Raw genomic sequence first — 16889 nt, 5'->3', positions numbered from 1 at the left:
CTTCAATCTGAAGAATAGATTGCGTGACGTCTAATTTATGCATACACACAAAAGTTAAATCTTAATATATTTAGAAACAATTCTTTATAACGTGTATATTATATTGTCCAAACAAATTGTCAAAGAAGCGTATTTTCTCTTGCTTACACATCACATTCCATAACATAAGCTAGCAACCCTTCTAATAAATACATTTTAAATTTCATTATTCTTTTGAACGCATCCAAAGCATACTTGTTCAATATAAATGATGTGAATGTAATAAATAAATTTTGCTTTCTGTTTTAAGCTTCACGAATAATAGGCGAAATTCCTTGTCTACCATAGACGGAAATGCCTACAATGTTATTAGAGCTTTTTGATAAAATGTGATGCATGCAATAAATTAAAGATTTTAAATGAGAATTTTGTAAAGGTCTATGTTAAACCTTTTACACCATGACCATATTGTGAAAAATGGCCGTTTTCATTGAAAGCCTCCTTATACAAGGTCAAACTGCTATGAAACTATGAAAAATGTTTCAATACTGATGAAACTTGGCAAAAATGTTGACTAGACCATAGCCTCTGTAACAGCATGATCAGTCGTAAATTTCCTGTTACCATGACAACGGCGGGACGTCTCACAATTGCCCAAAATCGTTTTTTTGATTTTTTCCATCAAAACTTATTTCAAAGTGCTGTAACTTCTCAATGAATTGAGATAGAGTAAAAAAGGGGGCAAAAAGCCGTCAAAACACGTATATATAAGGGACAAGGTTAGATTTCCCAATTCGAGCAGAAAGTAAGAAAAAAAAATAATGTTAAGCACTTGCTGAAGTTACCTCATGTCTCTGTTCTCTAAATACTTTAGTCAAGACCACCATCATCACTGCTCACAGCGTGCGGATACCACAGTAACCTTTGTTTGTTTTCAAAACTGTAAACAACAACATCACCTACGCCACCAACACAACCACTAAGACCACCATCATCACTGCTCACAGCGTGCGGATACCACAGTAACCTTTGTTTGTTTTCAAAACTGTAAACAACAACATCACCTACGCCACCAACACAACCACTAAGACCACCATCATCACTGCTCACAGCGTGCAGATACCACAGTAACCTTTGTTTGTTTTCAAAACTGTAAACAACAACATCACCTACGCCACCAACACAACCACTAAGACCACCATCATCACTGCTGTCAATCAGTAACCTTTGTTTGTTTTCAAAACTGTAAACAACAAATCTATCAACAACAACATCACCTACGCCACCAACCCAACCAATCAGAGCACTCATCATCACAGCTCACAGTATGCTAATACCACAGTAACCTTTGTTTGTTTTCAAAACTGTGAACAACAACATCACCTACGCAACCAACACAACCACTAAGACCAATTTCATCACTGCTCACAGCGTGCGGATACCACAGTAACCTTTGATTGTTTCCAAAACTGTAAACAACAACATCACCTACGCCACCAACACAACCACTAATACCACGATCATCACTGCTCACAGCATGCTGATACCACAGATTCCAAATAATGCTCAAAAAACAAGACAGTTTAAATTGCATGCTGTGTTTCAACATTTTTTGAAATAAAAAAAATATTACCTCGATGTTTCATGGACTACTCGAAATCGATGGAGATAAAGGCATTTAAATATTTTAACAGAATTACTATAATGTGGTTTCACATATTAAAATTCAGTGGTGTAGATGTAGGGCGCCACTTCTTAGTCTGAGTTCCAGGGGCGCATTTTTGTTTCGCCTTCTACAAAATGGCGGAAACAAATAGTGATAACTTCTCCATCGTCTGTCAATCCCTCCGTCCTTCCATCACAAAACTCTTCCGAACTACTTCTCAAAATCTTAAATATGAATTAACTATTCTAGTTTGGCAATCCTTTAATGATATTTTAAGTTTTTCCGGACTACTTTTCTATTACCAGGACAATGTATGAAAATTTACAGAATTGCTTGTTTGCTCAAGTACTTGCGTATATTAAACGGGATTTCCTGTTGAATGATTTTTGCTGAGTTATGGCCTTTAAATAAAAAAAAACGACTATTTCCCCTTTTTCGTTATGGCACTGACAAACAAGTGGAATTATGCTCCTTTTCAGCTCGACTATACGAAGTATATGGAGAGCTGTCCTACTCGCCCCGGCGTCGGCGTCGGCGTCCGCGTCCAGATTTCAGATTAAAGTTTTGGTGCAGTAAAATATGTTTCACTATAACTTTGTCATTTCTTTAGGTATCAACTTCAAACTTCAAATATATGTTCCTTATCATCAACCACATCTTATGTGACACCAATATTTTCAGATTTATCTCCCCTTGAATTTTCCTTTAAAAATACTTTTTTTTACTGTAACTTCTTTATTTCTTAAGGGATCACCCTCATACTTCAAATATATGTACCTTATCATCATCCCTATCTTATGTGACTAGGTTCATACCTCTAGCACCAATATTTTTAAGATTTATCTCCCCTTGAATTAGAATTTTCCTTAAAAAATAATATTTTTAATGTTACTTCTTTATTTCTTAAGGGATCACCCTCATACTTCAAATATATGTACCTTATCATCATCCCCATCTTATGTGACAAGGTTCGTAACTCTAGCACAAATAATTTCATATTTATCTCCCCTTGAACTTAGAATTTTCCTTAACAAAATATTATTTTTACTGTAACTTATTTATTTCTAAAGGGATCAACTTCATACTTCAAATATATGTACCTTATCATCATCCATATCTTATGTGACAAGATTCATAACTCTAGCACCATTATTGCAAGAATTATCTCCCCATAAACACAGATTTTTTTTACTAGAAAAATGTTATTTTTTACTATAACTTTTTTAGTTTTGAAGGTATCTACTTCCAACTTCAAATACTTATTCCTTATCATCAATTACATTTTATGTGACAATGTTCATAACTCTTGAAGCAATTTTCACAGATTTATCTCTCTTTGAACTTAGGATTTTCTTTAAGAAATATTATAACTTCTTTACTTTTTAAGGTATCTCCTTCAAACTTCAAATATATATTTCTTATCATAACACACATGTTTTGTGACAAGGTTCAAAACTCTAGCGTGACTATTTCTAGAATTTTGTCCCTTGATCTTGGAATTTATGTTAACAAATGTTATTTTTTTACTATAATTTAATACATATTAATACATAATTTAGTTTTCTTTCATAGTTTTGTCCTCCTTACTTCGTCCAGTATTTTATAAGTCGAGTTTGGCTGTCTCCAGTGACAGCTCTTGTTTACTTATGTTTGTACTTCTTTTGTCAATTTTTTGACAATTGAATCGTGAATCGCATCAAACTCGGAATAATTTTATGCAGCCCGCCCTTTCGAAGAAAAGGGAGTTTATTGCTTTGCTTATGTTGGTATGTCAGTCTGTCTGTCGGTCTGTCCATCGGTAGACCACATGGTTATCTTGGAAACTAGTTATCACTAGTCTTCATATTACACATACTGATTGGTCATAACGAGTAGATGCGTCTTAATTATTTTGGGGTCACTTTTTCAAAGGTCAAGGTCACAAAGGCCTTTAATGTCAGAATGGTTTCCGCTCATTATCTTGAAAAGTATTGATAAAAAAATCGTAGTAAGTTACTTATTGATTAGAAATATGTAGAAGATGATCCTTTTTGATATTGGGGTTACTAGTTATAAGGTCAAGGTCACAGGGGACATAAATGTCGGAATGGTTTCCGCTTATTATCTTAAAAACATTTTTCACAAAGTAGATATAATTTACATATTGATAAGTTATATGAAGAAGATGACCCCTATTGTTTTTGGGTCACTAGTTCAAAGGTCAGTGTCACAGGGGCCTTAAATGTCAGAATGGTTACTTTTAATTATTTTAAAAACTTTGTATAACAAAGTAATCATATATAACATATTGTTTGGAAATAACTAGTAGATTACCCCTATTGATATTGGGTGTCACTAGGTAAAAGGTCAAGGTCACTTATTGGGTGTCACCAGGTCAAAGGTCAAGGTCACATGGGCCTTAAATGTCAGAATGGTTTCTGCTCATTATTTTGAAAACTATTTATGACTCAGTCTTCATATTTCACATAGTGATAAGCCGTATGTAGCAGACCTCTATTGATTATGGGGTTTTAAGGTCAAGGTCATATAGGCCTTAAATGTCAGAATGGTTTCCGCTTGTTATCTTGAAAACTTTTTGTCACTTGGTCTTCTTATTTCACATATTGATTGACTGAAACTAGAAGATGACCCCTATTGATTTTTGGTCTTTTCGTCACATGCCAAGGTCAAATGGACCCTTAATGTATAATTGTTAACATTTATTATCTTCATAAATACTTGTTATTAAGTCTTTGTGCTTCACATTTTAATTCATCATCACTAGTAGATGACCACTATTTATTTTGAGGTCACTAGGTCAAAGATCAAGGTCACAATTACCTTGAATGTTTTAGTCGATTCCACTTATTTCTTGACACCAATTAGTTATAAAATCTGCATCAAGTGTGATTCATCTGAAGCATTAATCACAACAAAATTACGTGAAAATTGCAGACTCGGTTTGATTGAGTCTGTACTTGAGGGATAATGAAATGTGCAACATCCTCAAGTCCCCTAGCACCGGCTTGTGCGGTACTCAATTTTGAACACTTAAAAGTGTTGGAATAAATGATCCCGAAAGACCAGGAATATATGACAACACTGAAGTGAAGTACGGGGCATTTTTACAGCTGCCACACAGCACAGCTGTTGTGAAGTATAAAAATCTTTTAGAAATAAGGATAATACAAAAATATAGTAAGAAAATAAGTCTTCATAATTCACATATTGATTGGTCATCACTAGTAGATGACCTTTTATGGCCTCCACCCCCGCCTTTGAAGAAGATAAATTGGTTTGCATATGTTGGTTAGTCGGTCTGTCTGTCTGTTGGTATACCACATGTTTCCCTTCATTATCTTTATCACAAGGTGTTCATATAAAACGTACCGATTGGTCATAACTAGAACATGACTAGTACATTGTTTTTTGGATCAGTAGGTCAATGTTACCTTTATTGTCTGTTCATTATGTTGACAACTATTTATCGCAAAGTCAAAAGTAGTAGATGACCCTTTTTTATTTTGGGGTTATTAGTTCAAAGGTCAAGGTCACAGGGGCTTTAAATATCAGAATGGTTTTCACTCATTTGTATTAAAAATAATTTATCCCTTTGTCTTTAAAAAGACTGGCCCATGGAGTTCAACCCTGACAAATGTGAAGTTCTCAGGATAACAAGACAAGAGGGCCATGATGGCCCTGAAGTCGTTCACCTGTACATAGGCCCCCGGAGCGGGACCAGTTTAAACCCAAGGGCTTTTATTTGAACAAACTTGGTAGACAACCATTAGAAGATGTTTCATGCTAAACATCTAAGGTCTAGCTTGTTGGGATTTTTAAAAGAAGATTTTTTAAAGTTTTTTCTTTACACATATACTTAAAATCAATGACACACCTGGGGCCGGGCCAGTTTTGACCCCAGGGCTTTTATTTGAACAATCTTTGTAGACACTTTCTAGAAAATGTTTCATGCTTAATATCTTAACTCTAGCTATTTGGGTTTTTTCAAAGAAGATTTTTAAGTTTTTGCTATACTCATATAAGGAAAATCAATGTCCCCCGGGGCGGGGCCAATTTTGACTCCAGAGCTTTTATTTGAACACACTTTGAAAACACTCACTAGAAGATGCTTTGTCCTTTATATCTAAACTCTAGCTATTTTAGTTTTTTCATTACATTTTTTAATTTTTAAACTCTAGCTATTTTTTTCCAAAGAAGTTTTTTCTATACACATATAAGGAAATTTTGAAAATCAATGACTCCCAGGGCCGCGCAAATTTTGACCCAAGGGCTTTTATTTGAACAAACATGGTAGACACCTATTAGAAGATGTTTCATGCTAAATATCTAAGCTCTAGCTCTTTTGGTTCTTAAAAAGAAGACTTTTAAAGTTTTTACTATATGTATATAGGGAAAATCAATGAACCCCTGGGGCAGGGCCAATTTTGACCCCAGGGCTTTTATTTGAACAAACTTGGTAGACATCCGTTAGAAGATGTTTCATGCTAAATATCTTAGCTCTAGATTTTTGGGTTCTTTAAAAGAAGATTTTTTAAGCTTTTACTATATTGTTTGTTTGTTTTGGATTTTACGTCACATCGACACAGTATAGGTCATATCGCGACGTTCCAGCTTTACTGGTGGAGGAAGACCTCAGGTGCCCTTCCGTGCATTATTTCAGGCACGAACGGGTACCTGAGTAGAACCACCGACGTTCCATAAGCTAGCTGGATAGCTTCCTCACATGAAAGAATCCAAAGTCCCTGTCGGGATTCGAACCCACAGAGGTGCTTTGAAGTCAACGACCTCAACCACTCGGCCACGGACGCCCCGTTTACTATATGCATGTAGGGAAAAATCAATGACCCCTTGGGGCGGGGCCAATTTTGACCCAAGGGCTTTTATTTGAAAAAACTTGGTAGACACTCACCAGAAGATGTTTCATGCCAAAAATCTAAGCTCTAGCTCTATGGGTTTTTTAGAAGAAGATATTTTAAGTTTTTTCTTTTGGTTGCCATGGCAACCAGAGTTCTGCATGGAATTAAATTCTTTGAACAATTTTCTAAGGTGACCACCAAAGGAACATTCCTGTGAAGTTTGGATGAAATTGGCTTAGTGATTTATGAGGAGATGTCTTTTAAAGTAAAAGTTTACGGACGACGGACGGACGGACGACGGACGCGGGACGAAAAGCGATCACAAAAGCTCACCCTGTCACGAAGTGACAGATGAGCTAAAAAAGAAACCCTGTAATATTTCCTTATACCATCCATAACATCCAACTAAACTCAACTCAAGAAGCGAAATACTTAGGAGTCACTATTAGTCAAGACCTTTCATGGACAAAACATATAAACAACATTACATCTAAAGCAAATAACTCCCTCAGATTTATTAGAAGAAATGTTAAAACCCCAAATAAAAAGATAAAGGAAACTGCATATAAGACCTATGTTAGACCTCAGGTTGAATATTGCTCCATAGTTTGGCATCCTTGGCAGAAATACTTAATTTATAAGATAGAGCAAGTACAAAGATCAGCTGCTAGATAAATTTTTAATGATTATGACTATACAAGTAGTGTCTCAAAAATGATAAATGATCTAAATTGGCAAACCCTTGAACAGCGTCGAAACATCAGTGATGTAACCTACTTGTATAAAATCCAAAACAATATTGTTTTTGTTGACCACCAACACCTTACTCAAACAAGAAATCTGAACTACCTGATACCCTACTCAAGGACACAATATCATCAAAATTATTTCTTTCCTAGGAGCATACGTCTTTGGAATAGCCTTCCTCTAACTGTTCAGTCTAGCCCAGTTTAAACATCTTTACTGAAAGGCTTGACCCATTCTATAAATTCTAAATTGCACACTACGTCTTTTAAATTAATAGTCTTGTAGTACTTTTATTCTTTTAACTTTTCAATATGCATATAAATAATTTCTTTTATTAACAGTTCCCTGACAACGCGCCTTCTAGTCATAATCAGAATTGATTATAAAGCAGTGTAATGTAGATGTAGATGTAGAAATTTCACATATTGATTATTTACTATTGATTGTTTACAACTAGTTAATGAACCCTAATGAATTTGGGGTCTGTATGTCAAAGGTCAATGTCACAAAACCGTGTTTTTATTTAGTCTTCATATTTCACGTATTGAACAGGCATATTTAGTAGATGACCCCTACTGACTTTGAAGTCAATAGTTTCTAGATAAGGTTCATAGGGACCTTAAGTCTCGGAATGGTTTCCGCCCTTTATCTTGCACACTATCACTAAATCTATATTTCACATATTGATCGGTTATCACTTAAATAGGTCATTATTTTTATTTTTCCATAACTGAACACTTATATGTCTCCATATATGGTATGTTTGACTTTGAATTTCCCTGTAAAATTTTAATGACACTTAAGCATCTGCGATGACATCTTGCGATTCAGCTGTGTGTTTGTGTGCGTGCGTGCGTGCGTGTGCGTGAGTGAGTTCGTGCGCGTGTTATATAGTCAACTTAAAATCTTCGTGTATAAAACCACTAGTCCAATTTCATCCAAACTTGGCAGGATTGTTACTAGGAGGAAGTTGTGAAAAGAATTTGATTCTATGCAGAAATCTGGTTGCCATGGCAGCCAAAAGGAATGATAAGAATAAAAAAATTTAAAACTTCTGGTAAAGACCCACACTGCCTAGAGATAGATATTTTGCATAAGGAATTGTCTGGAAGATCTCTACCAAGATTGTTCAAATTATAGCCCTGGAGTTAAAATTTAAAACAAATCTTTATATTAAATATATAGTAAAATCTTTAAAAGTCTTTTTCTCTGAATTGACAAAGGCTAGAAGTTATATATTTGCCATGAAACATTGTGTAGTAGATCTCTACCAAGATTATTCAAATTATAGCCCTTGCGTCAAAATTGGCCTCGCCCTGGGGTCATTAATTTCTTATTATGTAAAAAAATTAAAAAGATATCTTGTCTGAATGTACAAGGTTTAGAGCTTAGATATTTAGTATATAATATCAATCATCTTTAGGATCTTTACCAAAGTTAGTGAAATTTTGCCCCCCCCCAGTGACAAAACAATGGCATGAAACACTTTGTAGTGTAACTCTATCAAGATTGTTCAAATTATGGCCCTTAGGTCAAAGTTGGCCTCGCCCCGGGGTTGATAGGTTTTCCTTATATGTATGTATAGTAAAATCCTATAAAAATCGTCTCCTCTGAATTGACAAAGGCCAGAGGTTTTATATTTGCCATGAAACATTGTGTAGTAGACCTCTACCAAATTATAGCCCTTGGGTCAAAATTGGCCCCAGCCCTGGGGGTCATTGATTTTTAATAATAGTTACATATAGTAAAAACTTGAAAAATCTACTTGTCTGAAGGTAAAAGGCTTACAGGTTTGAGTTTTGACATTTTGTATATAATATTATCCTCCAAAATTCCACTACCAAAGTTGTTCAAATTTGCCCCTATTGTCAAAATTGGCCAGCGCCGGGGTCACTGGTTTTCCTTATATATGTATAGAATATAAACTTAAAATATTTTCATCTTTCTATGGACAAAGGCTAAAGGTTAAATTGTTGTTATGAAACATTGTGTAGTGTACCTATATCAAGATTGTTAAAATAATAGCCTGACCCTTGTTAAAATAATAGCCTTGGGATCAAAGTTGGCCCCGCCACTTGGTCATTGATTTTCATTATGGACATTATAGTAAAAACGTAAACAATCTTTTGTTTAAAAGGAAACAACTTACATTGGAATGCCTGATACATGTTATGCATTTTTATGTAAAAATATTCAATAGCATAGAGTTATCCTAAAGGTCATGATTTTCAGAGATATTTATGAAATGATACAGGTCATGAACTCTAGCAAGACAGTTGTGAGCTTTGTAGGGATATTAAATAAAAAAAAATGAAAACATAACAAGGACTCCGTAAAACACGCCATGTTTATAATAATGATTATGTTTTTTAGAAATTGGTAATGCTTAATTGAAAAGATGATATTTAAGAAAAAATTACTGTACCTGCATTTTAAAGTTTAATACAGCTATGTTATACAGTCAATGCATATTTTTTTGTCAATAAAAAATTCTTTTATTTTTGAATCAAATATTGCACTATGCACATCAGCACATGTGTCTAATGATTTGACATGCTGAAATATGACCTTGACCTCCGAATTCACTCGACACTATTGCATTATGGTAAAGTTAAATTGTATAGTAACAAAAATAATCTACTTCTGTTATTTTATTGCGGTGGCATAAATTTTTTTCACAGATGAATTCTTGTTTTTGGTAGGGTTCAATTCTCAAAACATATGAATTCACTTTAAACGAAGGGTGCTTTTACCACGAAATTTGAAATGCATGTGTAGATGGAGATAATCCTGACAGCCTTTTTCTTAATTATTTCCCTCGTTTGATTTAGAATAGTTGCCTTTTTCTCAAACACAGTTTAATGTATCACTTTAAACTGAAAATATTTGTTGACTATCCGGGGCGGGTAAGTCTGTTAACAACGTGTGCAGAATATTGCCTCCTTTTTAAATTGTTTTAGTTTTACTATCCTCCGCTGGCAAAAGGTGTGTCATTTTGATTTACAAAAATATAGAAATCCTAAGCGATCATGTGGGGCATTGACCAAAGGGACCCGGCACAGTGTTTGGATAGTGTAAAAAAGTAATTCTAGAGAAAAAAAAACTAATTTATAGATAATATATAGTCTATATATTACATTACATATAAAGTATTTTTTTTTCTAGAATTACTTTTTTACACTATCCAAACACTGTGCCGGGTCCCTTTGGCATTGACAACTTAAATGCCAAACATGATACCATTTAGTTGTACAATGTTTATTTCCAAAGTACAATGTACATGCCGTAAAAATGCCGTAAACATATGGTTTTAGATAATAAAAACTCTTATTATAAAAATTTAATATAGTTCAAACATAGAGAACACCAACAATTACAAAACAGATGGTTTTCAAAACTTTATAAAGTTGTAATACTTATGGAAGCAACCATATTATTAGTAAGCTAACAATCGTGCAGTAACAAAACAAGACTAGTGGTAATTTCTTTGTCATTTTTAAAAATCCACTGTCTGTAAACAAGGCATTGTATAATTTTCTGGAGCTTAAATGATTATTTTTCAAACTATCAAAAGTATTTGCTCGTTAATTGTATTTTTTGGCTGGAAATGGTCGTTCGCGATCGGTGTCAACAAAAGTCAAATTTAAGAACCCTTATCTGGAAATACAGCATAACAAACAACGACAATAATATATTTCATGTAATTCCTATAGTAGAGTAAAGTGACATTGCCTTTAGTGATGAATTTTTATTTAAATGTTTCATCCATTTTTAAGTCGAAATCAGCTCGCTCGCTCAAGCGACGTGATAGTGCGATTCAACTGTAAAACTTACGACACATCAAACACAAATTTTTGTAAGCAAATTGTTGATAAGTATATTACACTCATATATGTCTTATACATTACAGTTAAAAAACAACACGATACACATAAGCCAGGAAGACACAGTATCACTTTTTGAGAACAGAAATAAGGCGTTATCTGAACTTGATGAAAGGACAGCTGAATCATTGCGTAAACTCGATGAAAAAGCATTGGCTGTACTGAATAAATTTAAAGAAGATGTTAATGAAGTGAAGGATGCCGCTTTAGCTGATGTTAAAAACGCTGTGCAAACACTTTCTGCAGAGAGAGGGGATGCCATATCTGATGCTCGGTCTGATATGAGCATTTTCCAAATAGTTCGTCGGATGTTCTGGAATGTGTTCATATACTTTATGGTTCGTTTTCAACACTTTATATTAAATTATATAACTTACCCAGTCAAGAGGCATGTCAAGGTGTAGAGATAGTTTCTATATACAATTTTTATTTTTGTCTTTTGTTTGCTGTGGTTGGGTTAAACATTGCACCAAACAGTAGAGGACATATAGCGATTTTCCAAAACGAACTCAAGTGCCCCTTTGTGCTTTATTTCAGGTACCAGCGTGATAGTTTCATCAAATGATTGAGTGGAATGTTCCCAGTGGGATTCGAACCTTAGTGATGAGGGGCAAGTAATTCGAAGCCAACGACCACGAACTTCCTTAATTGTTGTCTAAATTCATTTAAAAAAGTACACAAAATATCATAAGTTTTTATTGTCGTATATATTATGAAAAAGATAATGAAAGTTAACAACAGAAAGTCAAGCTCCGGGAGTAATACTTTGTAAATAAACACGGGAATTGGCTTTACTGGAGGTACAAGTGACCAGTTTTAGCGTTAATAATATATTTACCACTACAGCATTACAGGAGATACATTGATAGAATAGATCACAATTCTTTGATGCATAACATCAGTAATAAGGTCACAGTGGGTTGTGTTTTTGCTTGGAATTTTGCGTGACAAACAACTTTTAAAATAAAAAAGAATAGTCCTTTAAATATACTTATATCTTATTTTCCACTGTAATGATAATAATATAACGAAAATATTTATTTATTCTGTACGTTTCAATTTTATTTTTTAATTTGCGATTTTTTTCACAATGGCGAACTCGCCTTATTTTAGTGAGCGTACACAGCGCAAACTTTAAAACACACATAAAACTAAATTGAGAATAGCTTTACCACCCGCAAACATACGTGTGAAGAATATGTTAGTAGTCTCCATTTGTTCGTCCGTCCTTTTGTCCGTTCGTCCTTCCATTCCACATGTTTGTCCGAAGCGTAACGCACAACGCTTTTGAGAAATAAGATAAACATGAAACTTCATTAATCTCATTCAGGTGTGCAATGCATCCAAACGATAATTCTTATTTTGATGTTTTGAGTTATTGCCCTTTGTCATTTTCAATTTGTCAATTTGCATAACTCGGCAAGTATTCGAGATATTAACATGAACTTCATATGTAAATAGATCTCATTCAGGGGGATTGCAGTTTGCACGAATGATATTTTACTTTGCATAATGTTTGAGTATTTACCCTTTTTTACCCTTTGGTTTGTGTATGCGTTATCATTTTGTTACTTTTCATACTATATGTTGTCCGGAGCTTTCCTAGAAACGTATTTGAGAGCTTCATAGGTGTATAGATCTTTTTAAGAATGAGTTCATCTTATAACTCATTTCACTATAATCTCTGAGAAACCAGAAGGGCCATTTTGATTGTGCGTTTTGCTGGATTTTCACCGACCGTGACATGTGGAAAATGATATTGAAAATCACTAAGTTGACCAAAGCCGGGCCAAACACTTTTTCTGCAGACGATGAGCTAAACACTTTGATAATATTCGCAAAGAACTTCAGCTGTTTTCATAAATTTTACAGCATGTGCTTGCTATATAATCACGTGCATTTACCACCCTGTACATATATTGGACACTATCAAAACAACCGATACCATCCATTTTCAATGATAAAATACTTATTGCCTTACATTTTGAATGAAATAACGCTAATAACCGTCCTGAACATCATAATTTTATATCTCATTCTTTTTACAGGGGTGGTCAAGCCGAAAAAAGAAAGTTCAAGGTAAATTAATTCATCTTTTTATCATTTTCAATAATAACTTGATGTTTTCCTCTTAAGTTAAGAATGCTTTCTTTATTTTAAATCTACAATAGTGGTTATGAACATTACCTTCTATGCAAATTATAACTGCCAAAAAGTAAAATGTTTGATGTGACCTTACATTGTACACTGTAGAAACTGAGTGAAGTTTTAATAACAATTTGAGTGCAAAAACACACACTATCATTGAAAGAGACCAAGAAATATCTTGAACAAGAGCACCGCTAGGCGGAGCATTATATGCCCGAAAGTGTTTTTTTCAGTAAGGATGAAGCATTTGTAAGACATGGGAATTAGCTGTCATCCTATAAAATTTTACAGCTGATTAATATTTAAGTACTATATAATGACCTTAACTTTTGACCTTGTGACCCAAAAATCAATAGGGGTCGTCTATCCAATATGCACAATCATACTGATCATGGTGAAGTTTGAATATTGTGGGCCAAATGAAACTTAAGTCATGCTCTTGAAACTGTTTTTTGTTTTAAGTTTATTGTGAACATGACCTTTGACCTAGTGACCCCAAAATCAATAGGGGTCTTTTGCCCAATATGGACAATTATCCTATCAAGTTTGAATATTGTTGGCCAAACGGAACTTAAGTTATGCTTCGGAAACTGTTTCCGGTATTAAGGTAATAGTGACCTTGACCTAAGACCTTGTGGTCCCAAAATCAATAGGGTTCTCCTACCAAATATGGACAATCATTCTATGAAGTTTGAATATTGTGGGTCAAATGGAACTTAAGTTATGCTCCGGAAACTGTTTTCAATTTTTAGGTTATAGTGACCTTTGACCTTGTGACCCCAAAATCAATAGGGGTCTTCTACCCAATATGGACAATCAACCTATGAAGTTTGAACATTGTTGGTCAAATGGAACTTAAGTTATGCTCTGGAAACCAATTTCAGTTTATGGGCAATAGTTACCTTTACCTATTGACCTTTTAACTCCAAAATCAAAAGGAGTCTTCTACCCAATATGGACAATCATCCTATGAAGTTTGAACATTGTGAGCCAAATGAAACTTAAGTAATGCTCCGGAAACTGTTTTCAGTGTCAATGTAATGGTGACCTTGACCTTTGACCTTGTGACCCCAAATCAATAGGGGTCTTCTAGCCAATATGGACAATCATCTTATGAAGTTTTAACATTGTGGGTCAAATGGAAACCATTATCAGTGCTAGGGCAAAAGTGACCTTGACCTTTGACCTTTTGACCCAAAAATCAATTGGGACCTTGTAGTCAATATCGACAATCATCCTATGAAGTTTGAACATTGTTGGTCAAATGGAACTTAAGTAATGCTCCGGAAACTGTTTTCAGTATCAAGGTATCAGTGACCTTGACCTTTGAGCTAGTGACCCAAAAATCAATTGGGGTCTTCTACCTAATATGGACAATCATCCTATGAAGTTTGAAGATTGTGGGTCAAATGGAACTCAAGTTATGCTCCAGAAACTGTTTTCAGTATCATGGTAATAGTGACCTTGACCTTTTAACTTGTGACCCCAAAAATCAATAGGGGTCTTCTACTAAATATGGACAATCATCCTTTGAAGTTTGAGCATTGTGGGTCAAATGGAACTTAAGTTCTGCTCCGGAAACCATTTTCAGTGCTAGGGCAATAGTGACCTTGATCTTTGACCTTTTGACCCCAAAATCAATAGGGGTCTCCTACCCAATATGGACAATCATTCTATGAGGTTTGAATAGTGTGGGTCAAATGGAACTTAAGTTATGCTCCAGAAACTGTTTTCAATTTTTAGGTAATAGTGACCTTGACCTTTGACCTTGTGACCCCTAAATCAATAGGGGTCTTCTACCCAATATGGACAATCATCCTATGAAGTTTAAACATTGTTGGTCAAATTGAACTTAAGTTATGCTCTTGAAACCATTTTCAGTTTAAGGGCAATAGTTACCTTGACCTTTGACCTTTTAACCCCAAAATCAAAAGGGGTCTTCTACTCAAAATGAACAATCATCCTTTGAAGTTTGAACATTGTGAGCCAAACGAAACTTAAGTTATGCTCCGAAAACTGTTTTCAGTATAAAGGTAATAGTGACCTTTGACCTTGTGACCCAAAATCAATAGGGGTCTTCTAGCCAATATGGACAATCATCCTATGAAGTTTGAACATTGTGGGTGAAATTGAACTTAAGGTATGATTCGGAAACCATTATCAGTGCTAGGGCAATAGTGACCTTGACCTTTGACCTTTTGACCCCAAAATTTATTGGGACTTTGTAGTCAATATCGACAATCATCCTATGAAGTTTGAACATTGTTGGTCAAATGGAACTTAAGTAATGCTCCGGAAACTGTTTTCAGTATCAAGGTATCAGTGACCTTGACCTTTGAGCTAGTGACCCAAAAATCAATTGGGGTCTTCTACCTAATATGGACAATCATCCTATGAAGTTTGAACATTGTGGGTCAAATGGAACTCAAGTTATGCTCCAGAAACTGTTTTCAGTATCATGGTAATAGTGACCTTGACCTTTTAACTTGTGACCCCAAAAATCAATAGGGGTCTTCTACTAAATATGGACAATCATCCTTTGAAGTTTGAGCATTGTGGGTCAAATGGAACTTAAGTTCTGCTCCGGAAACCATTTTCAGTGCTAGGGCAATAGTGACCTTGATCTTTGACCTTTTGACCCCAAAATCAATAGGGGTCTCCTACCCAATATGGACAATCATTCTATGAGGTTTGAATAGTGTGGGTCAAATGGAACTTAAGTTATGCTCCAGAAACTGTTTTTTTCAATTTTTAGGTAATAGTGACCTTGACCTTTGACCTTGTGACCCCTAAATCAATAGGGGTCTTCTACCCAATATGGACAATCATCCTATGAAGTTTAAACATTGTTGGTCAAATTGAACTTAAGTTATGCTCTTTGAAAACCATTTTCAGTTTAAGGGCAATTTAGTTACCTTGACCTCTTGACCTTTTAACCCCCAAATCAAAAGGGGTCTTCTACTCAAAATGAACAATCATCCTTTGAAGTTTGAACATGTGAGTTCAAACGAAACTTAAGTTATGCTCCGAAAACTGTTTTCAGTTATAAAGGTAATAGTGACCTTGACCTTTGACCTTTGTGACCCAAAATCAATAGGGGGTCTTCTAGCCAATATGGACAATCATCCTTATGAAGTTTGAACATTGTGCGGTGAAATTGAACTTAAGGTATGATTCGGAAACCATTATCAGTGCTAGGGCAATAGTGACCTTGACCTTTGACCTTTTGACCCCAAAATTTATTGGGGCCTTCTAGTGAATATCGACAATCATCCTATGAAGTTTGAACATTGTGGGTCAAATGGAACTTAAGTTATGCTCCGGAAACTGTTTTCAGTATCAAGGTATCAGTGACCTTGACCTTTGACCTAGTAACCCATAAATCAATTGGGGTCTTCTACAAAATATGGACAATCATCCTATGAAGTTTGAACATTGTGGGTCAAATGGAACTACAGTTATGCTCCAGAAACTGTTTTCAGTTTCAAGGTAATAGTGACCTTGACCTTTGACCTTTCGACCCCAAAATCAATAGGGGTCTTCTACTCAATATGGACAATCATCCTATGAAGTTTAAACATTGTGGGCCAAATGGAACTTAAATTATGC

General features: G+C 34.9%; 1 protein-coding gene across 1 annotated transcript in view; it reads left to right on the top strand.

The window, feature by feature from the left end:
- Nucleotides 1–16889, top strand: part of LOC132754145 (uncharacterized) — a 69551-nt gene that overhangs the window by 17016 nt on the left and 35646 nt on the right. Inside the window, exons 4-5 of the mRNA XM_060744739.1 lie at nt 11159–11470; nt 13181–13211. Of these exons, the coding sequence (XP_060600722.1) occupies nt 11159–11470; nt 13181–13211 (343 nt within the window). The remainder of the gene's footprint in view (nt 1–11158; nt 11471–13180; nt 13212–16889) is intronic.

This window comes from Ruditapes philippinarum, unplaced genomic scaffold (assembly GCF_026571515.1).
Source record: "Ruditapes philippinarum isolate M1 unplaced genomic scaffold, ASM2657151v2 ctg12621_1_1_1_1, whole genome shotgun sequence".
In the NCBI taxonomy this organism is placed as follows: Eukaryota; Metazoa; Mollusca; class Bivalvia; order Venerida; family Veneridae; genus Ruditapes; species Ruditapes philippinarum.
Note: the sequence above shows the minus strand (reverse complement) of the source record. Positions and strands in the feature narration are given on the sequence as shown.